Source organism: Malaclemys terrapin, chromosome 3 (genome assembly GCF_027887155.1).
Source record: "Malaclemys terrapin pileata isolate rMalTer1 chromosome 3, rMalTer1.hap1, whole genome shotgun sequence".
Taxonomy (NCBI): Eukaryota; Metazoa; Chordata; order Testudines; family Emydidae; genus Malaclemys; species Malaclemys terrapin.
The window spans coordinates 128,907,757-128,933,892 of NC_071507.1; the positions used below are offsets into that span (position 1 = coordinate 128,907,757).

The window sequence follows — 26,136 nt, forward strand, 5'->3', positions numbered from 1 at the left end:
ACCAGCATGGACCGGCAGCCCCTGCATCAGCTCCCCGCTCCCCTAGGTTCCTTGTGTGGCAGCCACCCAGCAGGCTATCAATTGCCAGACAGTTCAGCTGTCCCTCCCTGCACTGCCATGTGCTGCTCCTGCCCTCTGCCTTCGTGTTGCACCTGGGAACCTCCTGCTTGCTGTGCAAGGGGAGGGGTGCTAATGTCAGCTCCTTTACCCCATCTCCACGGGGGGGGGGGGGCAGAGGGCGGACACAACAGGGCTCAGGTCGGAGAGAGCTTGCTGGTAGCAGCTGCTGTCTTAACTTGCTGATCTACTTAAAAAGGCAGTGTACTTAGAGTGGGGTCAGCATACTTAAAGGGGCAATACGCATCTCTCTCTCTCTCTCTCTCTCTCTCACACACACACACACACACACACACACACACACACACACACACACACACACACACACACACAGTGTCTCTTTGTCTCTGCCATGCTCTCTCACCTCCCTCCATTCCTGCTGCCTTGTATAATGTGAGGCTACATTAACAACAATGTGTTAACCCTTAAGGGCCCAGACGAGTGCTAGTTCATCATTTAGTAGTAAGGCATTCCCTGGGAAATATTCCACTCTCTGACTTCACCACCTCAACCAAGCTTCACAGTCATCATTGCTGTGTACAGTATTAAATTGTTTATTTGTTTAAAACATATACTGTGTATATTTGTGTGTGTGTATATATATCTATATAAATATATATATATATAGAGAGAGAGAATGAATCTTTTGTCTGGCGAAAAAAATTTCCCTGGAACCTAACCCGCCCTATTTACATTAATTCTTATGGGGAAATTGGATTCGCTTAGCATTGTTACACTTAAAGTTGCATTTTTCAAGTACATAACTACAACGTTAAGCAAGGAGTTACTGTATACAGCTTGGGCCTACGAACTTGAGGCTGCAGCAACAGGTATTGAGGAGACAATGGTCTCCTCCTCAGGGTGTAACTTGAAAAGGCTGTGGTTTTGCATAAATCGAAGTGGCGGAATTTGTTTTCAGATTCCCCAGGCAAACCACTTGACCCTGTTTGTCCCAAAAGTCCATGCTCATCTGGCACATTGTTCTTTATAGTCCTTTGAAGTTCCCCACATGCAATCCCAGCCCATAATAATTAATAAACCAATACAATGAACACCAAAGATACTTAAACTTATTTCAATAAGGTCTCCCAAGGATATTGCAGGAAATTACCATATCTGTTACAGGTAGCATGACTGATTTATAGAAATGAATTGTTCCTCCTGGAAACTACTGCATTTGGGAGTCTATTTTACAACACTTACTCATCCATGTAGATTTGTTGAAGCTGATGCAAGATTAAGCCCTATGTTTTGACTCTTCTAATGGTATAGATCTTGAGGCTTCATAATCATGCCATTTCTACAGATGGAGAAATAATACTGGATTAAACGCACCACCACACAACTAAATACTGACAATGTGCAGAGTACTGTACAAGATACAAATATAAAGACAGTCCTTGCCCCAGAGATCTTACAGTCTAAAAGTTCTCTCCATAAGCGTTGTCCTGTCGCTGTTTGCTAGCCCTAAATGGTTTCTAAATATGTTAACACAGACCTTTCTTTACCTGTTGGTGGTCATGTTTTCTAAAATATGTTGACACTCTTTTTAAGCCTGTAGGGATATTGTGTGCTGTAAAGCTCACAACAAATCATGTTAGTTTTCAGATTATTGAGCAAGAAATTTCTCTTGTAGCTTACATGTCTTACAGAAAACCAAACAAATTGAAATTCTGGTAAACTGCTCTCAATCCCTCATTAGGGTTGAGGTTTATCAGAGTGTTTACATTTCTGTGAGCGAATGCTCCAATGAAATGGTGTGCTCAGTCCCTCTGAGCTAATTCGGTTTAAACTAAATGGAAGGATTAACAGAATTAAATCAAAGACTAGGGTTTACAATTTTAAAAAGGCTAATTTTAATAAATTAAGAGGATTGGTAAGGGAAGTGGATTGGGCAAACGTATTAATGGATCTAAAGGCAGAAGATGCCTGGGATTATTTTAAGTTAAAGCTGCAGAAGCTGTCAGAGGCCTGTATCCCGAGAAAGGGAAAACGGTTAGTAAGCAAGAGATTTAGACCTAGCTGGATGAACAACCGTCTCAAAGGAGCGATTAGGAAAAAACAGCGTACAAAGAGTGGAAGAGGGGAGGGATCAGTAAGGAAACTTACCTTATTGAGGTCAGAGCATGTAGAATGGAGTGAGAAAGGCCACAAGCCGTGTAGAGTTGGACCTTGCGAGGGGAATTAAAAGCAATAGTAAGAGGTTTTACAGCCATATAAATAGGAAGAAAGCAAAGAAAGAAGAAGTGGGACCGCTGAAGACTATAGCTGGAGTGGAGATTAAGGATAATCTAGGCATGGCACAATATCTAAACGAATACTTTGCATCGGTGTTCAATGAGGCCAATGAAGGGATTAGGAATATTGGCAGCGGGACAGAGGGGGATACAGGAGGGGGGATTACCGTATCCGAGGTAGAAACCAAACTTGAACACCTTAACGGGACTAAGTCGGGCGGACCGGATGATCTTCATCCGAGAATATTGAAGGAACTGGCGCGAGAAATAGCAGGCCCCTTAGCGATAATTTTTAATGAATCTTTAAACTTGGGGGTGGTACAGTTGGACTGGAGAATAGCTAATGTGGTTCCTATTTTCAAGAAAGGGAAAAAAAGTGACCCGGGTAACTACAGGCCTGTCAGTTTAACATCTGTAGTGTGCAAGGTCCTGGAGAAAATTCTGAAGGAGAAAGTAGTTAAGGACCTTGAGGTCAATGGCAATTGCGACAAATTACAACATGGTTTTACCAAAGGCAGATCGTGCCAAACCAATCTGATCTCCTTCTTTGAGAAAGTAACAGACTTATTAGATAAGGGAAATGCGGTGGACCTAATATACCTCGATTTCAGTAAAGTGTTTGATACTGTACCGCACGAGCAATTATTGGTTAAATTGGAAAAGATGGGGATCGATATGAAAATCCAGAGGTGGATAAGGAACTGGTTAAGGGGGAGACTGCAGCGGGTCGTATTGAAGGGTGAACTGTCAGGTTGGAGGGAGGTCACCAGTGGAGTTCCTCAAGGTTCGGTTTTGGGACCCATTTTATTTAATCTATTTATTACTGACCTTGGAGCCAATTGTAGGAGTGGGCTGATAAAATTTGCGGATGACACAAAGCTGGGAGGTATTGCCAATTTGGAGGAGGATCGGGGTATTCTGCAGGGAGACTTGAATGACCTTGTGAATTGGAGTAACAGAAATAGGATGAAATTTAATAGTGAAAAGTGTAAGGTGATGCATTTAGGGATGACTAACAACAATTTTAGTTACAAGCTGGGGACACATCGGTTAGAAGTAATGGAGGAGGAGAAAGACCTCGGGGTCCTGTTAGACCGCAGGATGACTATGAGTCGACAATGTGACGTGGTGGTGAAAAAAGCCAATGTGGTCTTGGGATGCATTAGGCAAGGTATATCTAGTAGGGATAAGGAGGTGCTGCTTCTGTTGTACAAGGCACTGGTGAGGCCTCATTTGGAGTACTGTGTGCAGTTCTGGTCTCCCATGTTTAAAAAAGATGAACTCAAACTGGAACAGGTACAGAGAAGGGCCACTAGGATGATCAGAGGAATGGAAAACCTGTCGTATGAAAGGAGACTCGAGGAGCTCGGGTTGTTTAGCCTGACCAAACGAAGGCTGAGGGGGGGATATGATTGCTATCTTTAAATATATCAGAGGGATAAATACCAGGGAGGGAGAGGAATTATTCCAGCTCAGTACTAATGTGGACACGAGAACGAATGGATATAAACTGGCCGTGGGGAAGTTTAGGCTTGAAATTAGACGAAGGTTTCTGACCGTCAGATGGGTGAAATATTGGAACAGCCTTCCGAGGGAAACGGTGGGGGCGAAGGACCTGTCTGGTTTTAAGATTAAGCTAGATAAGTTCATGGAGGGAATGGTTTAATGGGATAATATGATTTTAGTCAAAGGATCAGCGTGCCATCACTGGTAAATAGTATAATGGCCAATGAGGGCCTGGCTGGAGAATCTTGCATACATGCTCGGGGTTCTACTGATCGCCATATTTGGGGTCGGGAAGGAATTTTCCTCCGGGGTAGATTGGCTGAGGCCCTGGAGGTTTTTCGCCTTCCTCCGCAGCATGGGGCAGGGATCGCTAGCTGAGGATTCTCTGCTAATTGAAGTCTCTAAACCACAGGATTTGGGGACTTCAACAGCAGAGTCAAGGGAAAGGGTTGGGACGGCTTTGTGGCCTGCATCATGCGGGAGGTCAGACTAGATGATCATAATGGTCCCTTCTGATCTTAAAGTCTATGAGTCTATATGTCTGCAATAAACAAAATGACCTCCAGCTGCCCTCCTACTCAACTATTATTAACTAGCTAACCTTTTTGTAGGCTTCACGGAAGAAATAAGTCTATATTATTACATGAGCTGTCACTTACACTACTGTGCCATTGTTAAGTTGATGGGGAAATCTTTTGTTAATTTTTTTAATTTATAATTTATCTTGTGTGTGAAATATGCTGATTGACAGCAATGGCAAATGAAATTTTCTCTCCATGACCAGATTGCCGTAGCATAGGCCCTAGCAGTATGTGTTTCTCCAAGTAATGTCTCTGGTCTAACTGCATGGACTGTCTCTAGTGATTAGATTCCATGCCCATTCAATCACTGGTCTTTCTGCTGAGACTGGTAGCCCCAATGTGACGGTTGACTGAAATATCAGTCTCTCTCTTAGCAAGTGTTACTTTGCAAATAATGGGAATAATAATTTATTAGAAGTTGTAGACTAGACAAGATTTCTCCTCTGTTTTTATTCTCTTCATTTTTATAGTATTTTAATATCTTAATTTTTGGTGAGCCACTTTTGGGCTGCAAGAGATATTGACATGCTCTACTCAACTGAATCAAAGTGTAAAAATATAGCTGTTAAATCAGATATGCTGGGTTTACATCTGGAAAGCATCTTCTGGAACACACTTCAGCTCTGCTCTACATTAGACACTAGAGACCTAGACATAACGTAATAGAAGCATCTGAGCAATTTTTCTGATTTTAGCTTTTACAGAAGTTAATATCTGTTGTTTTTAAACTGTGTTCTGTCTGTTATTTGCCATTTCATAATTGCATGAGTAATCTTTACTCACCACATTTCATGTACACTGTGCTTAGTATGAGTTGTGGAATTCTGTTACACGCACTTTCTGTAAATTTTAAGTGAAGAGATAAGGGTGTCATTAAAGACTAGGCAAGCGTGACATTTTATTAGTTCTGCTGTAGAGAAGGCAGCTGTGTCTTGCACATTCATTGATTCTTGATGTGTAAGTGTCTGTGGAATAGTTTGAAGTTAACTCATCCTATGTCTGGTAAAAAATGAATTTAACTCTGAAAAGGAAGGCACATGTGATTATATGTTACTATCTAGTAGAGTACGCTCTAGTTTAACTCATAAAGCATATGCTGGTTATTTAAAATGTCTCCAGAAGACTTAAGATCAGAAGCATTTCTCTCGTTTCTAGAACACTAATTTTAAGATAGCATGACAGCCTGACCTACTCAGAATGTTTGAGTATTAACTGAAGAAAATTCATAACTTTTTGTCAATACCTGGAAAGCTAAATTAATTTGCAGCATGACATTTTGTAATAGCCGTTGTCGGTTTGTCTTCCCCGCAATCATAATCTACGTGACACAACATTTCCAGTTTTGGGCTACTGGAAAACTGAAGGGAGCATCTGTTCAACTTTCCAGGTTAGTTAAAATGCCTTTCACGCTCAGTTTTTGTAACCTTCACACTGTGTACAATATTTGTTTTATTTCTTGCATGTTGTATATGTATAATAGTTTTAACAGGGCAATCGTGAACTTCTTGATAAAAACCAGAGTAGGGCAGTGACAGGATGTGTAAACCCCAAGTGGTCGAAGAAGGGGCTAAGGAGTCTGTTTGCTAAGGTAGCCCTGCCCCTCTGTTCCTGCCAGTCATGTGTGGTATGGAGGAGGACTTTAAAAGGAGGAAGCTGCAGTCAGCAAAGGGAAAGCCTTGAGAAAGGAGCAGCTTCTGAAGCAGCAGAAGGAATCCCCCACCTCGGAGAGAGAGAGACCCCCAGCTCCGCAAGGAGTCCAGCGAGGCAGGGATAGACTGATTTGGCTAGGTGGCTGGAAGGACTCCAGTAAAGTTGCTACACAGGCACTCCTGAAGAAAGGTGGTGCCATTGACCTTTTCTCTTTTTGTTGACCCCAGGAAGGGCTTGGTCTCTGAGTTTTGAACAAAAGCTTTTTCCCACCCATAAACAAAGTCAGAAGGCCCACAAGGGTGGGGCCCACTGCAAGGACTAGGTGGCTGGGGCCTGAAGTGGGCTGACTCTGTAGTGGTAACTGGACATGGCAAGGGAACCCAAACCCCGCTAGAGAGGTGCCTCAGAGAGACTCTCTTTTACAAGTCCCTTTAAAATAGGGACACTACTTAAAATTGAAAACATTTTTATATAGTGAAAAAGAAAAGAGATGTCTTTTGTAATGTGAACTTTGATTTAGTGTGAAATGTCAAAGGTAGTAAGATTTGTAGGTTGTTTTCACCACCACCCCAACCCAGTTTTTCTACCTCATACTGTGTGTAAACTGATCTCTCTTAATTTTGCTAATTGATATCTTATGGTTAAAATGAAAACCTACTGGGTGCAAACATATGGTCTTTTATAAAGAATTTGTCTCACGGAGAAGCCTACCCATAACCCACCAGTTCTGGGAGTGTGCTGGGATTCCTACTAGGAAGCTGTCCTTGGACTCTGCTTACAGGCTTCACCTTGCCTACTTTACTCAATGGCAATATGAATTTCATTAAATTGAAGCTACGCTGCTTCTTCTACCCTCAGTCATGGCCGTTCAATAAAACCAGGATCTTCCTCTATGGACTACAGAGCTTCCTGAGTGAGTCTTGGGAGTAACGACTATTTTTCATTTCCCCAGCCCACGGCCTGCCATGCAAAGCAAGGAGTCTCACTTGCACACATCTCCATAGCCTGTTTTGGGGGCTTCTGCCCTTGTGTTGTCTCCTCTGTTGCTTATTGTTCTCAGAAGGGACAAGGGGAATAAAAATGTGAAAATTCTTGACCATTTCACACCTAGGGTTTCTCAATCATGAAATTGACTAATCTTGTTAATTTCATTTTGCTGCTTTTTAGGAAATCTAAACAGTTGAGGCACTGGAGCTGTGTGTTGACTCAGAAAGATAGTACTGGGGGTTCATATTTGGAAGGTTTTCTTCACAAGCATAACAGCTATATGTTTTTAAAATAAAAGTGTAAATTTTGCAGAAATTGAAGACTTAATGGCTGTAACTTGAAAAAGTTTCCTAGTGCACTGGCCATTAGCAAGTAGATTTCTAAAGCTCTGGTTTTAAATAAATGTGTGTGTGCTTATTGTGGGATTTATTTATTTTTTGTAGTGGCTATTTTGTCAAGCTTCTTCTGACAGCACTCTGGAGTCTGCTTATATGTTGAACCAGCAGAAGAAGAAAACATATCCCATTAATCATTTTCCTTTGGCTGTTGTCCTGTGCAAACCGGGAAGCATGTCTGATGGTTATCAGAATAAGCTGGACACACAATAGTCATGCACTTATGCATTAGCAAACCTTCCTGGTACTCCTTCCTGTATCCTGTGGTGTTTTTCTTAGCATGCCTGTTCATGTTTCCATTTCTGGTAGTAATTTTGATTTGTCCTTTCACTAGAAATGAGATTGTTCCATTTTATTAAGTTGTCAGTGCTGATTGTTCTTTTGAATATGTATTCATGTTTTAATGCTTTTTGTTGCATAAAGAGAGAGAAATCCAGGCTCTTGAAACAGCAAGTTGCTCCCAAAGAAAAATCAACATTGGGTAAAAACTTTTAAGTTAAAAATTCTTCTCAGCCATCTCTGTGACTAATCTGTCTTGTTAAGACATCCTTTGACATTTGAATATTATTTTGTGTGTTATGGTAGCATCTAGGATGGGGTGGGCAAACTATGGCCCGAGGGCCGGATCAAGTCAGCCCACGAGCTCCTGCTGTGGAGTGGGGTCAAGGGCCGCACCACGTGGCTTGGCCCCACTCCGGCTCCTACGCGCTCCAATGGCCTCCGCCAGCGCTCCAATGGGAGTTGCAGGGGTGGTCCCTGCGGACGGGGCAGCGTGCAGAGCCACCTGGCTGCGCCTCCGCGTAGGAGCCGGAGAAGGGACATGCCACTGCTTCCGGGAGCCACTTGAGGTAAGCGTCGCTCAGAGCCTGCACCCCTGAGCCTCTCCCCATGCCCCAGCCCAGAACACTCTCCTGCATCTCAAACCTCTCAATCCCAGCCCAGAGCACCCTCCTGCACCCCAAACCCCTCGTCTCCAGCCCCGCCCCGCCCCAGAGCCCTCACCCCCAACCAGAGCCCTCACCCCCTCCCACACCACAACCCCAATTTTGTGAGCATTCATGGCCCGCCATACAATTTCTGTTCCCGATGTGGCCCCAAGAAGTCTAGGAACACAAATCAAGGATCAGGGTCTCATTGTGCTAGTCACTGTACAGTCAAGTTACAAAAGAGGCAGTCCCTGACTCAAGGAATTCACAATCTACCTTCAAAAGAAGGATTCTACAGGTGGATGAAACTGTAAGGGTGGGTTGGAAGCAGGAGGTAAAAATAAAATAAAAGCTTAGTAGAAAAGCTGACGTAGCTACTTGCCTAACCAATGCCAGATGGATGTAGTAAAGACCAAAAGGTAGATTTAAGGAGTGATTTTAAGAGTGGCAGCTTTATGAAGTTTTGAGGGGCATGCTTGGGGGATAATTCGGAGGTGCTTGGGAAAGAAGCAGACAAGCAGGCTGGCATCATTGATAAAGCAAAGGTGAGATTTCACAGCATTATAAGCTGATAGATCTGAGTAAAGGTGTGCTGGTATCGGGAGGGAGAGGGGGTTCGATGTGCAGCATAAAAAAATGCACAAATAGTACTAGATACAGTAACTTCACAGGGATGAATCAGAAGAGGGTACGTAGGCTAAAAAATAATCAAAACATTCAAAATGAAAAGGAGGTACATAATAGCAGAGAGATGACAGAGGTACAAAATCACTAGATATCATTAAGAAAGTGAGACATGGGGTGAAAAGAAAAATAATTTAAATAGAGAAAAGGTGAATGATTTTTTTCACTTTCTTATTTCAAGGTAAATCTTTCAGTAATAAATATTAAAACAAGGTCAATCTATCCTAGTTTTGTAACAAGCAGCAAAAAGAAATTTGAACCTTAAGAAATATGGAAAGACATTTAATATAAAAAAAAAAGAAAATCCAAAGTTCACCAACCCTGGAGTTTGATTTAGCAATATGAAGTAAAAGATTTAAATCTGAAGAAATTTTTCACTGCTTGATTTATGCAATTTCCAAAGAGATTGAATATTTATACTTTATAATCTAAGTATAAACTTTAGTCTAGTAGCAAGACTAAATAGCTCCTTGTCAGTATCAAATTGTTCAGATGCATCCGAATAAGTGGTTTTTTACCTACAAAAACTTATGCCCAAATAAATCTGTTAGTCTTTAAGGTGCCACTGGACTCCTCTTTGTTTTTGTAGAGATATGGTTGATTTGGGCTGCTAGTGGGAAAAGTAAACCATATGTTCACATTAATCTTCTTGTTACTAAGATCTTTGCACCCCAAGAAAAAGCACATTGGACTTGAGATAGACAGAGCATATCCTAGGAAAACTGCTCTAGGGTGAAAGGGTATTTTAGTAAAGTTTTTTGTAACAAGAGCTCTGAGAGAGGCCAGAGTGAGGGGTTTAGTACCTGTAAGGACAGCCATGTAATGCACTTTTCTGATGTTGGAGTAGGGAAACCCCATAGAAGAATACAGTTATTCTGAAGAATCCGAAAGAAAAAAGCACGATGGCACTATCTGACTAAACTGAGTGCACTATCCAAAGGAAAATCCGGATTCCTTAACACACTGCAAGAGGCAGTGGAAGCCAATTTTCTTGCATATCCGGAACAGCATGAGATACAATCTGTTCTATGATAGGATGAGAGGGAGAAAAAGGATACAGATGATAAAAGTCCAACAGGAACTGTGAGCAGATTATTTGCTAGGGAAAAGCAGTAACAATTGCTGCTGATGGGATTAGTCTAAAGACGGGAACAAGAGAAAATTTGAATGGTAGAGAAATGAAATCACAATGGTAAATTCTAGATAAAATCTCATGATACCATTGCATTTATTTTTTTATAATGGAAGGCTTTGTGTATCCTATGCTTCAGGTTTTAGAGGGAATGAAAGAGATTGTCTGGTGTGGCTAGCCAGCTAAATCTAATCTTCAGTATGCAATGTTATAGCCCTCAGGATATTAGAGAGACAAGATGGATGAGGCAATATCTTTTGTTGGGCAAACTTCTGTTGGTGAGAGACAAGCTTTTGAGCGTACACAGAGCTCTTCTTCAGGTCTGGGAAACTTGCTCAGGGCAAGTCTACACTACAAAATTAAGTCGACTTAAGTTACGTCAATGTACAGCCACCACAGTAATTAAATCAGATTTGCACGTCTGCACTAGCTCCTTTTGTTGGCAGTGCGCATCCGCACCATGAGTGCTTTCACCGATTTAACTGTCATGGGGGGACACTGACAGCATCCCGGGGCAGTGGGGCTCTGGCTGTCCCTCCGTGGAGGGTTGTTAGGGTTGCCAATTTTAGTTGGATGTATTCCTGGGGGTTTCATCACATGACATAATCTTTAATTAAAGATTATTCTTTAATTCCTGGAGACTCCAGGACAGTTTTGGAGGGCTGACAATCCTAAGGTTATTAGTAGGTTATAGATTGTTGTAATAAATCATAAATCCAGTGTCTCTATTCAGTCCATGATTTTTAATGTCAGGCAAAGTTATGACACTAAAAATCATGGACTGATTAGAGAGACTGCATTCATGGCTTATTACAACAATCTATAACCCACTAACTACCTCCCTCCCCCGCTTCCTTCCCTCCCTGTCACTGGAGGGGTATTAACAGGCTACTTCACCTTGAATTTCCCTTGAAATATCTGTTAACTGCTTATGCTAAACAATTTGTTTCACGTTATATTTAGCTGTGACACTCTGAGGCCTGCTCTACACCATTGGAGATCAAACTTTTTCAGTCACGCCTCCCCCTCCCAATAATGGAATCTGTGCACACACCCCTCCATTACTGCACAGCAAAGACTTCCTCAGCAGCAGAGCTAGGGCTGAAGGCAGAGCTGGGGGTGGAACCAGGGGTGGGGAGGAGCTGGGCTGGAGGCAGAGCAGAGGGCGGAGTGGACCTGTGGCTGGGGTCGGAGCTGGCCTGGGGCTGGAGGGAGAGGGAGGGCGGAGCTTGGCCTGGAGGCAGAGCAGGACTGGGGGATGAATGAAGTTGGAGGCGGAGCAATTTACGTCAACCTAACTCTGTAAGCATCTACACTACAATGTTGCTCCTGCCAATGTGAGTCACCCACTGCACTGATTTAATAACTCCACCTCCGCTCGGAGCCCTGTCACTCGGGCTGACAGCCCAGAGCCTCGCCACCCAGTGCTGAAGGCTGGGGCTCCAGGCTGTCAGCCACGGGCAGTGGGGCTCCGGACTGTCCGTTAAATCAGTGGTAGCACCCCACCGACAGAAGGAGCATAGCATGGCCATGAAAAATCAATTTTATTACTGCAATGGTTGTACGTCAACATAAATTAAGTCAATTTAATTTTGTAGTGTAGACTTGCCCTGAGTAAGTTTCCTAGACCAGAAGAAGAGCTCTGTGTAAACTCAAAAGCTTGTCTCTTTCACCAACAAAAGTTGGTCCAATAAAAGATATTACCTCACCCACCTTGTCTCTCTAATCTTCAGTAATAGAGATTGGCATTCCAAGAACAAAAGTTTTCTCGTTTATATAAAATGTGTTAACTTTTAAACATAAGCACCATTTTAAGAAATATATTAAAGGTTATGTAGACCACTAATCTTAGTAAACTGAATCTTCGAAGAATGATGCAACTTTTAGAAAATGAAAATCTGGAGGCAAGAGGTGCCTAGATGTCAGAGATAATGAGTGGCACTTAAATAGGGAGGTGGAAAGACAGAAATTATGTGGGAACTAGTTAATTCTAAATTGTTTTCCTGTAATACAAAAATTTTTAATCTACTAACAAAATTCTAAATTATTTGGAGTGTAAATATTGCTTTCCTGCAAGACATACATGCAGAAGGAATATCTAAATCTCAGAGGATGGCTAGAAGTGGCTTACAAAGTTTAGTCTTTAAAAAACAAAGAAACAATAGGCGTTCATTGGTGTTGCACACTGAGGTATAAGCGGTGCAACCTAGTGGTTGGAACAGGAATCTTGCCTAGTAGTCTGAGAAGAATCAGAGAGCAGAACCAGAGGAGGGGTCAAGGAACAAGCCAATGGTTGGAGCCAGGAGTTCAGAGGAAGGTAGGGACTAGGGTTGGAGCAGGCATGGTTTGGAGCAAGGGCTGGTCCAGGAAGCATGTCTGGCACAGCTGTAAGCATGGAACACGGTGAACAGCCACTGTGCTGCAGTTGCTACAAGCCTAAAGTGATGATCTATTGGCCCTTCTGTCCACAGTCACTTAGTGAGGGTTTACTGGGCCCAGCTAGTTGCCAGGCAACCGAGATGAGTCAACTGAGTTCCTGACAATGGGTGGGGAAAGCAGTGAAATTCTTATATATATATATAATTAAAATGGGATTTTTGCTCCTGGAGGAACGGGGGCTATAGATAAAGAAGGGAGGCATAATAGGTGAGGCCTATTACATGAACAGGAAGTAACTCTTATATGCCCCCAATGTACAAATAACTTGCATAAATGGATGAATTCCTCTTAATTGCTTGAGTACTGCAAGAAAGTATCACTTATGATTTGAAAGTAACACTTCAGTGTTTATATCCATAACTTCCAGTGCCTTTCACGAGGCTTAAACATCAAATTGGATTAAAGTCTGGGAATTGAAAAATGGAATAAAGTTTGGTACAGACTTAAGTTTCTAAATGTGATTCTTGAGTATAATTTGGCCTATTTTATGTACACAGAATTGTTTAGACGTTAGTGAAACCACCCAATACTAGGTTTAGCTGTAGCCATCCAGCAAATGTTAATTCTGTCTTGCTGAGCCAGGCATTCTGGTTTACAGTCTGACTGTCCCCAGCACTCCAGATTTGTGGAGAAGCAATCATTCTTACACAAAAATATAAGTGGCAGCAATTGAAATGGAACATAACTTTGAGATTAAAATCTGTATCCTTACCAGTTAACACAGAGTGCTACAGTACATAAAAAGGTAATTGATATTTTTTACATTGTTCATAAAACTTGCTGTCCCTCTGATGTTGTAAAACTCCCATGGGAGCGTTAGCTGATCGATGCCTGTCTCTTCAACTTGCACACGTGAGAAGATACTTGCTACAAAATATATGATGTACTGACTTCTCACGAAGTGTGGAGTATAATGGGAATTGCTTCGAACCTCCTCAAACTGATGAATAGTGACTCGCTCCCAATGCATCATCTCTCCCCCAAAGTGGATGGCATTACTATGAGACAAGCAATGGTGAGGGTGGAGGGGGACCCTCTGTAGCCATTCTTGCCGTCATAATTGCATCTTGATCAAATCGGTTTTTCCACCTGTTTAATCCACAGGCCTGAACTTTCAGTGAGCCTTGGGTAGACACATGCCCTGCCCTGTTGTGGCTTGTTCAGAGTTCATAGCAGAACTAGGGCCTGAATTGGTACACTTCACAGATGTGATTTTTTTTTTTTTCCTTTTAGGTTCAATACAAGAACAACATTATTAAACTTTAAAATATTTCAGTCATATATGTTGTGGTTTTGTCCTTACCTTTTTTTTATTGGTATGCTATTGATTTCCTGTTCTGTTGGGTTTATTGATGTTTCAATCAAATGAAGAAAATAATCTAACTGTAGTTCTTATCAGTAATGTAGTAATCTGAACATAGTAATAGTGTAGTTTTTCAATTCATACACTTATCTGTGCAGGCGTATATAGCTCTTCAGCATTATACCTTCCAATGCGAAGACTAGCAATGAGAAGGATTCAGTAAACTGTGTCAAGTGCTTTGCTTCTCCCTCACTGTTTGTCTCCAGTAGAATAATTCTCTCTAAATGCATGCTTGAGTGGCCTTTATATCTGAGCCCTCACTGGTCCCAACATAGGAGACCAAGAAAGATTGACTGGTCCATCAAAAATGCCAGTTTTCAATAGTTGTTTCTGAGACCGACTTTCTCAAAGGGATGCTATGTAAATGTGTAACTGCTTACTCCATCTCATCTACATTAATTTTTAAAATACCTTTTGACTGCATATAGTTATCCCTGTCCCCCTTCTCCCTTTGTACTTTGTCATCTTAGATTGCAAACTCTTTGGGGCAAGAATTGTTGTCTTGTATGGTTGGACAGTTTCTAACAGACACTATTGGATTATAAAAATAATAGTTTCTCCACTTCGTTCAAACTTGCATCTCAGTTTATTGATTTTTTTTCAATGTCATTTTAATTTTTATTCATTTTTGCATTATTTGACATTTTTAATAGCTGGTTTAAAAAAAAAGAAGTTTCCAGACGATTTCCAACCTCAATATCCTGCTTCTGACAGAGTTTCACATGAAACCAAGACCTTCACTGATGTACAAGTAGTCGTCATTGTCATCTGTAGGCATTGTGCCAGGAGCAAATCAAAAGATCCTGTACCCCATTAAGTCCATCAGCCACTCAAGATTCAAATTTGTATGTTTCCTGCTTTGCTTTATTTGTGATTTTTGTACTGCAATGACCTAAAATGCTTTATTATGGTGGGAAAAAATTATGTTGACGCTTCCCCCCCCCCCAAAAAAAAATTTACTGGTACATGGTAAAACCTCTTTGTTGTGAACTCTGATATAGTGCAGTGAAACTCTGCTCACAGGTCCTTATTCATAGGCTTAAGCACTTTGCTGGTGAATGAGAACTTAATGCAGTAAAATGTAGTGAAACGATTTTTGAGTTTTCATATTTAAATTGGAGTGAGGATGTTCAGTTAAGGAAGAAGCAGACTTCACTATGAAAGAGTTCCAAATTGCTGACTTGAAAAACTGTAGTATGTTCTGCCTGTCTTGTGCTACAAATTGCACAGTATTTCTGGTCTGCATGATCCTAAGAGATTTGATTCTGTGGAGAGAAAGAGGGACACATTTACAATAACCCTCCACTGGTAATTTCAATTCCCTCATTGGAAACAGTCACCCAGTCCAAAATGGTTATCAGAAAATACCATCTCTTTGCACAGCGTGGCTGATCCTTTTTATAGGGTTGTGTTATACTAATACTATAGCTTTGAAAAACATTTTAAAGACTGACAACTGCAGTTAAAAATAAAATTAAATACAATACAGAATAGGGAAAAATTAACCTCATGAATTTTGTCTCCGAAAGGATATTACAGAACAGAAGGGGGTTCAGAGAAGAGCAAGGAAAACGGCAGGGGGCATGAAAAAACGTTCATATGAAGAGATAGAAAAGACTGGGATTATTTATTTTAGAAAGGAAATTAATAAAGGGGAACGTGATAAAGTATATGAACTAATGAACGATCTAGAGAAGGTAGATCAGGTGCTCCTGTTGTCTGCATCTCATAACATACCGGTAAGAACAATGTGCCATTCAATAAAACTGAAATATGGAAAATTCAAAACTAGTAATAATTAGATTGTGGAACTTTGCTACAAGATGTAACTGAGGCCAAGATTTTAGCAAGATTGAAAGAGAAAATGGACATTTGTGTGGATAGCTAGAATAGAATTATTATTAACTATTATAACAAACATTTTGGAAGGGATATTAAACCTCAGGCGTCAAGCCTTAAAACAAGCCCCAACTATTATCATAAAGCTTTAATAAAACACAGATTATCCCATATCATCATACCTGCACCATCCTTTTATGCATCTGGGGTAAACTGTTGGCTGGCTCCATTGAAGTCAATGTCAAAACTCCAATTGATTTCATTGGAGACAGGATTTTTCCACATGGTGCTGGCCACTGTCAGAGACAGAATACCGAATTGGATAGAACGCAGATCTGATCCAATATGCAATTCGCAAGCGGCCTTCATTTCACTCTAAATTATTTAATATAAGTTAAAAGTAAATGATTTAAAAAAAAATTGTATTGCTGGGATGTAAATAGATTTAGTTGGTGCATAGATCACCTTTCATGTAAAGAGGAGGAAGGTTTCTCAAACCAGAATGGCAATTAAGAAAAGTTAGCTTTATTGTTGCATTAGAAGGCTCTGATAAACTAACTTGTTACATTAAATGCTGTTAAAGTGGCCTGAGCCACCCAATAGCTCTCTTAGTGATTGTTTTGGCTTTTTTACTTGCAGCAATTAAAGCTCAATTATAATCTCTACTTTTCTTGCATTATTTCAGTTCATATTACTGAATGGGGGGTAATTTTAAAAATAAATTGATGTGATATTTTATGGAGCCGGTACATTGTATATCGGGGATCGGCAACTTTTGGCATGCGGCACGCCAGGGTAAGCTCCCTGGCGGGCCGGGCAGGTTTGTTTACCTGCCACGTCAGCAGGTTTGGCCCATCGTGGCTCCCACTGGCTGTGGTTCGCCGCTCCAGGCCAATGGGGGCTGTGTGAAGCAGCGTGGGCCAAGGGATGTGCTGGCCGTCACTTCCCGCCGCCCCCATTGGCCTGGAGCGGCGAACCGCGGCCAGTGGGAGCTGCGATCGGCCGAACCTGCGGATCCGGCAGGTAAACAAACCAGCCTGGCCCGCCAGGGTGCTTACCCTGGCAGGCCAAGTGCCAAAGGTTGCGAATCCCTGTTGTATATCAACTTAACCTACACACATGGGTTATCTATTTTGCTTAACAAAGAAAAGGCTAGATCTGCAAGTACCTACCTGCAGAACAAAATCTTTAATAATGGGTTCTTCGGTCTAGCTGAAAAATTCTAACACAATCCAGTGTCTGGAAGTTGAGCTAGACAAATTCAGACTGGAAATAAGGTGTAAATTTTTAACTGAAAGTAATTAACCATTGGAACAGTTTGCTAAGGGCTGTGGTGGATTCTCCATCACTGACAATAGTAGGTCAATATTAAGGTTTTTTTCTAAAAGTTATACTCTAGAAATTATTTTGGGGAAGTTCTGTGGTCTGTGCAAATAGGAGGTCAGAGTACATGATCACAATGATCCCCTCAGGCCTTTAAAACTGTGACAGTCTCTGTCCTTGATGGCATAGAATCAAGCCTCAGTTCTTTTGGATGTTTTTGAATCCCCCAAGCAGGCAATTGGTGGTGATGTTCTTGTATCCTCTACTTTAATAAGGAACCTGATTTTCAGTATGGCAGATGCTGCATCTAAGAAGTTTAATTGATTGGTTAGGCTCTGGACGTAGCATAAGTATTGTATATCTGGTTTATTCTTGCCTTCTTTTCTTTCTAGAGTCCTATATACCTATATAAACATAGTAAAATGTAAGAGGAAAAGTATTGGAATTTGTCATACAGTCTGTTTCCCATCCTCAAATTTATTCAATTCTAAGGTTGTGATATAAAGTGACAAAATCAAGCCAATTCAGATTTAAAAGCAAACTGCCCTTATTTTACCCAATGAAGCATTTTCAGAAGTTCCTAGGAAAATCAAAGATTCATGCCACACAAACTTAAAAATTACTTTATAATTAATATTGATGTCTGATCTTCCTTTGGGTAAGTACCAAATGCTGTAAAGTAACAATGTGTTGGAATTTCATTTCTGAATTGGTAAGATCGCTGCTGCTATTCATTAAGTATTCACCACAAGGCTTGTTTGCGATTATATGCAGGAATAACTAATACAGTCATTATTGCAGAAGGAGGAAGAAGCTACGGTGCAGTCAGAAGAACTTTATTGTAAAGTATTAAAATAAAATGTTTCTTGTTTAAAGAGTAAGGAATTAATATGAATGATTTGTTTGCTCTTAGGAATTCTTCAATGGGTGAAGCTGATAGACAACTTTGATGGCGAGTATGACTATGTCACCAATGAGGGAACGGTGTTCACTTTCAAGACAAACCGCCATGCTCCAAATTATCGATTAATCAATATTGACTTCAGTGATTCAGATGAATCCAAATGGAAAGTGCTTGTCCCTGAGCATGAGAGAGACGTTCTAGGTAAGAATATAAACCAAGTGAAAGATGTCCTGTTTTGTTTTTTTCCAAGTCAGTCTGCTACTTTTTGAAAAGGGCTTGTCTTTTAGACCCCCTTTTTTTTCCTATTTACATTTGTAGGGATTCTTTTGAGTTGAAGGATAACTTTGGTTAAGGCACCAGACTGAGACTGGAGAGATGTAGGTTCAGTTCCTACATTTGTCGCAGACTTCCTGTGTGACCTTGCTCAAATTGCTTGTTTCTTTTTGTGCCTCACTTCACTATCTATAAAATGAAGCTAATTTTATCCCCATTTCATGGGGCTTTGTGGAGATTGATTTAACATTTGTCAGGCACTCAGATATGTTCATGGAGGTTAAGTCCATTAATGGCTATTAGCCAGGATGGGTAAGGAATGGTGTCCCTAGGCTCTGTTTGTCAGAGGGTGGTGATAGATGGCAGGGGAGAGATCACTTGATCATTACCTATTAGGTTCACTCCCTCTGGGGCACCTGGGATTGACCACTGGTGGTAGACCAGGTACTGGGCTAGATGGACCTTTGGTCTGACCCAGTACGGCCATTCTTATGTTTCTTATGTTAACTGGGGCCCTGTAAGCAGACAAAAATAAGAGCTAGCTTAACAGTGGTATGGTACACTATAAGCCAGGGGATCAGACTTTGAGACACAGGTTTGATCTGTCGTTCTTGAGCTGACAGGAACTGGGAGTGCTGAAAGGCAAGATTTGATGGCATAAAAGAGGTGGGTAGAGTATTTGATATTTTGAATTTTGTTTTTTAAGGAAAAGTGAAAACAGGACCTTCTGATTTTGAATTAATTAAAATAAAGATGCAGTACAATAAATTCCAGAACTTTGCACTAACTCACTCATTTTGGGAAATTTTTAGTATTTATGTGTGTGAATTAATTGTAGATATTGTAGAAAAGCCTATCCTGATGCATCTTTACCCCAGTGTTTCAAAGTTTAATACATTTCGGTGCTCCATGCTCCTACAGTACATTGTGTAATTATACCTGACTTGCATAATAATGGCTGTTTGAAAACTACACATTTGTTTACCAGTTGTTGTTTTTTTGTTCAAATCCCCTCACTGATTCTGTGGAAATTTTCCTATGCATAGCTTTTTACATTGGTGATGAAATAATAGAGTCCTGTATACTTACAAAGTGACTGCTGTATCCCAGCTAACACAGCCTCCGCTCTCTTCTCTTCCAAAACACTGTTAGATCACTTCTTCCATGACATCCAGAAGCTGTGAGTTCATGAGAATAATGTTTTAAGAACTCTATGGATGATTCCCTCCTTTGGATTTCCCAGTGTATCCAGCAGTCTCTGGGCCACATCCTCGCCATACCCTGGGTTCTATGTGCCACAAAAGGGCTGTAAAGCTGCTTTAAATTGGCAGCTGAGAAATCCCCCAGCATGAGGAATCCCTATCTGGCATAGAACCACCTTAGCCAGCTCTACACCACCGTTTCCTATCTCTATCCCTGGTACAGGGATTATTTGGGGGGGGGGGGGGGGGGGGGAATGGAGCATGACTGGACTATGCTATTCCAAGTTATGCACAAAGTCAAAATGGGCCTTTGGCTGTCGCAAGGTTTTGGGGTTGCAAAGGTGGCAAGCACAGCTTGGTCATACTCAAATATTGAGCCCTCTAGGTCTCTATTTTAGATTGTAAGCTCTTTGATGCAGGGAGCTCCTTCATCTTTTACTTGTGTAGGGTGGAGTACGTTTTCAGTGCTATATGTATAATAAATAATAGTTAAAAGTGACAAATTATCTTCCATTCTGGTCATCTGTTAACTATTCATCAATCTCTGAATCTGTATTTAAGTCATAGGTAACAGCAATGTAAAACATGGGTTTGAGTTAAATATATAGCTAAAAGTCTGACAGTGCCCAAATGCTATTGATCTTGGCACTAATACATTTTGTTACTACTTTTCGGGAATGAAAATCCTGTGCTCTACCTTGATGTTTAGTTTTAGCACATGAGGGGTTATTTCACAGCAGATTTCTGCTTCAGCTTTTCTATTCTATAAGCAAAGTCAAATTGAGTATGTATGTATATTCATATAATAATTTTTTTAATGCATCAAAAACATCTTTAAGGGATTATATTTGGCAACCTTGAGTATTCAAACGGAACTAGGACCTCATTTAGATAACCAAAGGTTCAGATAAATGAGAGTACTGAGGGCAGTGGCCATTAGAAACTAAAAAATTGCTCAAACACTTCAACCCAAACATCAGTGGACATATCTGACCTGCAGTGAACTGAAAGTTTCGGGTGACTGTGGTCTGGATAATCAAAATTTCACTATACATACATGCAGAGCAGCAATACACAATAATATACAATGTCTAGAGCGGAGTACCGGTAAACATTTTCAATCCCCCTGGAATTTTTCTAGCATGTTGGGAGTATAAGAGGCTCCAAGAAATACTCTGAGAATTTAAGCCCTGCATGTACTCTATATTTAGCTCTATAGAGATAGCTGAGTGGCTTCATTAGATAATGGGGATTAAATATATATTAAAGCAAACACTAAAATGAAATAATCTAAAACAGTTTGGTAAAATATGATGGCACCTGTAAATTAAAGGGCTGCATTCTTCTTCGAGTGATTGTTCACGTCCATTACACATTAGGTGTACGCGCGCCGCATGCACGGACGTCGGAAACTTTTTCCCTTAGCGGCTCCCGGCGGGCCGGCGGGCCCCCCTTCCCGCCAGAGCGGCGCCCCGCTCAAGGGTATATATATCCCTGCCGACCCGACCACTCCAGTTCCTTCTTACCGTCCGTGGCGGCGTTGGAACAACTCTGTCTCTCGTCTGAGAGTGTCCCTTAGCAATAGTCAATTAGAGTTCTAACCAGTTATCAGTTAGTTATTGTAGTGTTTAGTCAGTAGTTAACAGCTCATTAGAGTACTTAAAGTTGCTGCCGGGATTGTTTGTTCAGCCCCGGCACCGGCCCCGGGCGGTGGGGTATGCCACACGCCCAAGGCTTAAAGGCTTGTGCCACGTGACGTAGGCCCATGCCATTGAGCGACCCCCATGCTTCGTGTCTTCGTTGCCTGGGGGAGGCTCACCAGAAAGAGCGCTGCAAGATCTGTAAGGCTTTTAAGCCCAGAACTAAAAAAGAGAGGGACTTCCGCCTTAAGCAGCTGCTCATGGAGACGGCGTTACAGCCCTCCACTTCGACGGCACCATCTGCCTCCGTGCGGAGTGCCCCTGCCTCGGTGCGAGAACCAGCGCCGGTGGGTCATCCGAAGACCGCGGCGCCGACCCAGCGGGGAAATACACGACGCCGATCGTCTTCGCCGGCGAAAGTGAAGGGCCAACCTAAGGCCCGAGGTCGCTCCCCGCACAAGAGGGCGGCACCGGTAAAGACCTCGAGTGCCCCTAAGGCCGATACGGCCCCAACACGGACCCCGGTAGTGGCTCCGGCGCCGAAGGGCCCGTCGAGCCCCGGGATGGGCGCGTCGAGCGAGGAGGAAGGGCTGGAGGAGCTAGTGGAACAGCCCTCCACTCCGGACACGTTTGAGGCAGCTAAGGACCTCATTGCCTTGTCCGTCGAGGCCCCGGCACGCGCTGAAGGCGCCCCGCCTATGCTGCCGCGCAGAGGCAAGCCGGCGATGGTGCGCCCATCACGGTCGCCGTCTCGGCACCGTTCCAGGGACCGGTCCCGGTCGAGCTCCGCCTCGGTGGACTCCCGGTTGCCCTCGGCGCAGGAAGCACCGCAGCAGTTGGGCTTCAGCAAACGGTCGGCACCGACTCAGCAACCAAGCACGAGTCGGCACCGCGAAGCATCGGCAGTTCGTTACCCAAGGCCGACCAGCTGTAGCCGTTCCCGGTCCCGAGATCACCGGTACCGTTCCAGGTCGGCAAGGCACCGTTCCAGATCCTGGTCGCAGAGGCGCTACTCCCCAAGACCAGACCGGCACCATCCGACGGCGCCACCGTGGCCTTCCAGATCACCGTCAGTGGTCTCGGGGACTGACTCCGACCGATACGGCGGGTATGCCCATAGGTCACAGGACAGCAGGGACTACGGTCAGTCCCAATGGGGCCAGCCGAGCCAATGGCCATTCTGGACACCCTGGGCCTACCACCAACAAGGGCCCCCATCGAGAGCCTCGAGATCCGGGCCATCCCGGTACCGATCCCGCTCCCCGCGGCACCGCCCGCAATCGTATAGGGAGGCAACGGTCTCTAGACCACCGGAGCGGGAAGGAGTGGACTCGGCACCGAGTACGGTACCGTCCCAATCCCACGCTGCGGGTCAGGCCGCAGAGGAACAATTGGCTGACGCAGGTTTACAGGACAATGAGGATGGGCAGAAGGCCCCGACCTCTTCCTCCTCGCCAGATGAGGCGGTAGCGGGCACACTGGTGTCCGGCCCTCCCCCGATTGACCACCGGGCACACCAAGACCTGCTTCGCCGGGTAGCCCTCAATCTGGGCTTGCAAGCGGAGGAGACTGTAGAGCAGGATGACCCCATGGTCGATATCCTGAGCCCAGAGGGCCCCTCCAGAGTCGCACTCCCCATTATACGGACAGTACAGTCCAACTATAAGACGGTGTGGCAAACACCGGCCTCCAGTGCTCCAACTGCAAAGGGAGTGGAGAGGAAATACTTCGCCCCATCTAGAGGGTTTGACTTCCTCTTTCTGCACCCATCCCCCTGTTCTTTGGTGGTCTCGGCGGTCAATGAAAAGGAGCGGCATGGCCAGCAAGCTCCTGCCCCCAAGGGCAGGGAAGCCAAGAGATTGGACTTGTTCGGGAGAAAAGTCTATTCTTCGGGGGGCCTTCAACTGAGAATCGCTAATCAGCAGGCAATTCTAAACAGGCACAATTTTAATTCTTGGGCATCAGTCGCCAAGTTTAAGGACTCCCTCCCATCTGACGCGCATCAGGAGTTCAAGGCCCTGGTGGATGAGGGAATGGCAGTGGCCAAGACCTCTTTGCAGGCCGCGCTAGACTCAGCAGACGCTGCGGCTAGAACAATTGCGTCGGGAGTCGTGATGAGACGTTCGGCGTGGTTGCAGGCTTCAGGTCTCCCGCCGGAGGTGCAGACCACGCTGCAGGACCTCCCGTTTGAAGGTTCGGGCTTGTTTTCCGACCAGACGGATGCCAGGCTACATAGCCTTAAGGACTCCCGAGCGACCCTTAAGTCGTTGGGTATGCACACCCCGGTAACGCAGCGTAAGCCCTTTAAACCCCAGCCGCCGCAAAGGCAATACCATCCTCGACCCCGACACGAACCGTACCGCCGTCGAGGCAGGGATAACAGGCGGAGACGTAACAATACGCCTAACCAGGGCCAGAGTCACAGCCAGGGCAAGCCACAGCCAGGAAATAAGCCAGGCTTTTGAAGTTATGCCCGAGGACAGCGTACCATATCCCATTTCGGATCCTCCTCTGTCTTTCAAAGACCGCCTGTCCCATTTCTACCGGGCATGGTCGCGCATAACATCGGACCAATGGGTCCTGCGCACAGTGAAGGCGGGCTATACCCTCCAGTTTTCCTTGCCCCCTCCCTGCCATCCCCCTTCCCCGTCCCTCTTCAGGGACCCTTCTCACGAGCAACTTCTCAAGCAGGAGGTTCAGTCCCTTCTCGCTGCTGGAGCAGTAGAAGAGGTTCCAATAGACCTGAGGGGAAAAGGATTCTACTCCAGATACTTCCTGATCCCCAAGGCAAAAGGAGGCCTCCGTCCTATTTTGGCCCTGCGCGATCTAAACAAGTTTCTGATCAAAGCTCGCTTCCGTATGGTCTCCCTGGGAACTATTATTCCATCCCTGGATCCGGGGGATTGGTATGCTGCCCTCGATATGAAAGACGCCTACTTTCACATCTCAATCAATCCGGCCCACAGACGCTTTCTGCGCTTCGTCGTCGACCAGCGCCACTTCCAGTTTACGGTCCTGCCCTTCGGCCTGGCGTCAGCACCACGAGTGTTCACAAAGTGCATGTCCGTGGTAGCAGCCTTCCTTCGAAAGAGAAGGATGCGTGTATTTCCGTACCTGGACGATTGGCTACTCGCGGGCAGGTCGGAGGCCGAGGTCCGGTCTCACGTGACGCTGGCCCTGCAGACGTTCGACAAGCTCAGCCTCCGGGTCAGTGTGCCCAAGTCCACGTTAGTCCCCACACAGAGGCTGGACTTCATAGGTGCAACCCTGGACTCAGTAACCGCACAAGCGAGCCTACCAGAGGCACGGTTCAGGTCAATTCACAGAGCCGTAAGCACAGTCCTAATGTTCCCCACGACAACGGCAAGGTGTTGCATGCAGATTCTGGGGCATATGGCAGCTTGCACACACGTGGTCAGACATGCCTGCCTGAGGCTTCGGCCCCTACAGTTGTGGTTCGCCCATACGCACCGCCCCAACAGAGACCCATTGGATCAGGTGGTCACGATCCCAAACCAGGTGCTCGGCTCGCTACGCTGGTGGCTAGATCACCAACAGGTATGCGAAGGGATCCCCTTCGATGCCCCACAGCCCACTCTGACGTTGGTAACAGACGCATCGGACTTGGGTTGGGGGGCACACCTGGGAGAACTGCGGACCCAAGGGCTGTGGTCCAGAGAAGACAAGCGGCTTCACATCAATCTGAAGGAGCTAAGAGCGGTTCGCCTCGCCTGTCAGACCTTCCGCGCCACCTTAAAAGGTCACAGCATGGCAGTCCTGACGGACAACACTACCGCCATGTTCTATATAAACAAGCAGGGCGGGTCACGGTCTTCTCCCCTCTGTCGCGAGGCACTCCAATTATGGAACTTCTGTATAGCCCATGCGATACACCTCATCGCGACGTATCTTCCGGGGATTCAAAACGGCTTAGCAGACCACCTCAGCCGATCCTACCGAATGCACGAATGGACGTTGAGGCGAGACGTCCTGCATTCGATCTTCCGGAGGTGGGGCTTTCCCCGGGTGGATCTATTCGCCACCAGGGACAACAGCCAATGCCCTCAGTTCTGCTCGTTCCAGAACCTCAGCCGGGGGTCATTAGCAGACGCTTTCATGATTCCATGGGGAGGGAGCCTGGGATATGCCTTCCCTCCATTCCCACTCATACACAAGGTTCTCCTCAAAATCCGCAGGGACAGGGCGACGATCATACTTATCGCCCCGGCCTGGCCACGCCAGCATTGGTTCACGTCCCTGCTGGAGCTGTCAATAGCCGATCCAATCACCCTCCCCCTCCATCGCGACCTAGTCACGCAAGACAAAGGTCGCCTACTCCACCCGAACCTGTCTTCGCTACATCTCACGGCATGGCATCTCTCTGGCTGAATGATGCAGAGCACAGGTGCTCTCACCAAGTCCAGCAAATCCTCCTTAATAGTCGGAAGCCCTCGACAAGAGCAACCTACCTGGCAAAGTGGAAAAGGTTCTCCCACTGGTGTGAGCCTCAATGCATACAGCCTTTACAAGCCTCGGTTCCGTCGATCCTGGACTACCTTCTGCACCTAAAGAATCAAGGGCTTGCGCCCGCCTCTATTAGGGTTCACTTAGCTGCAATCTCGGCCTTCCATCCGGGAGAGTTGGGAGTGTCAGTGTTCTCCAACCCCACAGTGGCCCGATTTCTCAAGGGGCTGGAAAGGGTGTTTCCCTACTCGCGCCCGCCTGTCCCGACGTGGAGTCTGAACCTAGTCTTAACAAGGCTCATGAGTTCCCCCTTTGAGCCCCTAGCCACTTGCTCCCTTACGCACCTCTCGTGGAAGGTGGCGTTTCTCGTGGCCATCACTTCGGCCAGAAGGGTATCGGAATTGAGAGCCCTCTCTTCGGAACCACCCTATACAGTGTTCCATAAGGATAAGGTGCAACTGAGGCCGCACCCCA

The 26,136-nt window shown here is 44.5% G+C and overlaps 1 protein-coding gene across 2 annotated transcripts in view; it reads left to right on the forward strand.

The window, feature by feature from the left end:
- Positions 1-26,136, forward strand: part of PREP (prolyl endopeptidase) — a 172,450-nt gene that overhangs the window by 75,012 nt on the left and 71,302 nt on the right. For both annotated transcript variants that reach the window (XM_054023548.1, XM_054023550.1), the window contains one exon: positions 18,093-18,284. In XM_054023548.1, the coding sequence (XP_053879523.1) occupies positions 18,093-18,284 (192 nt within the window). The remainder of the gene's footprint in view (positions 1-18,092; positions 18,285-26,136) is intronic.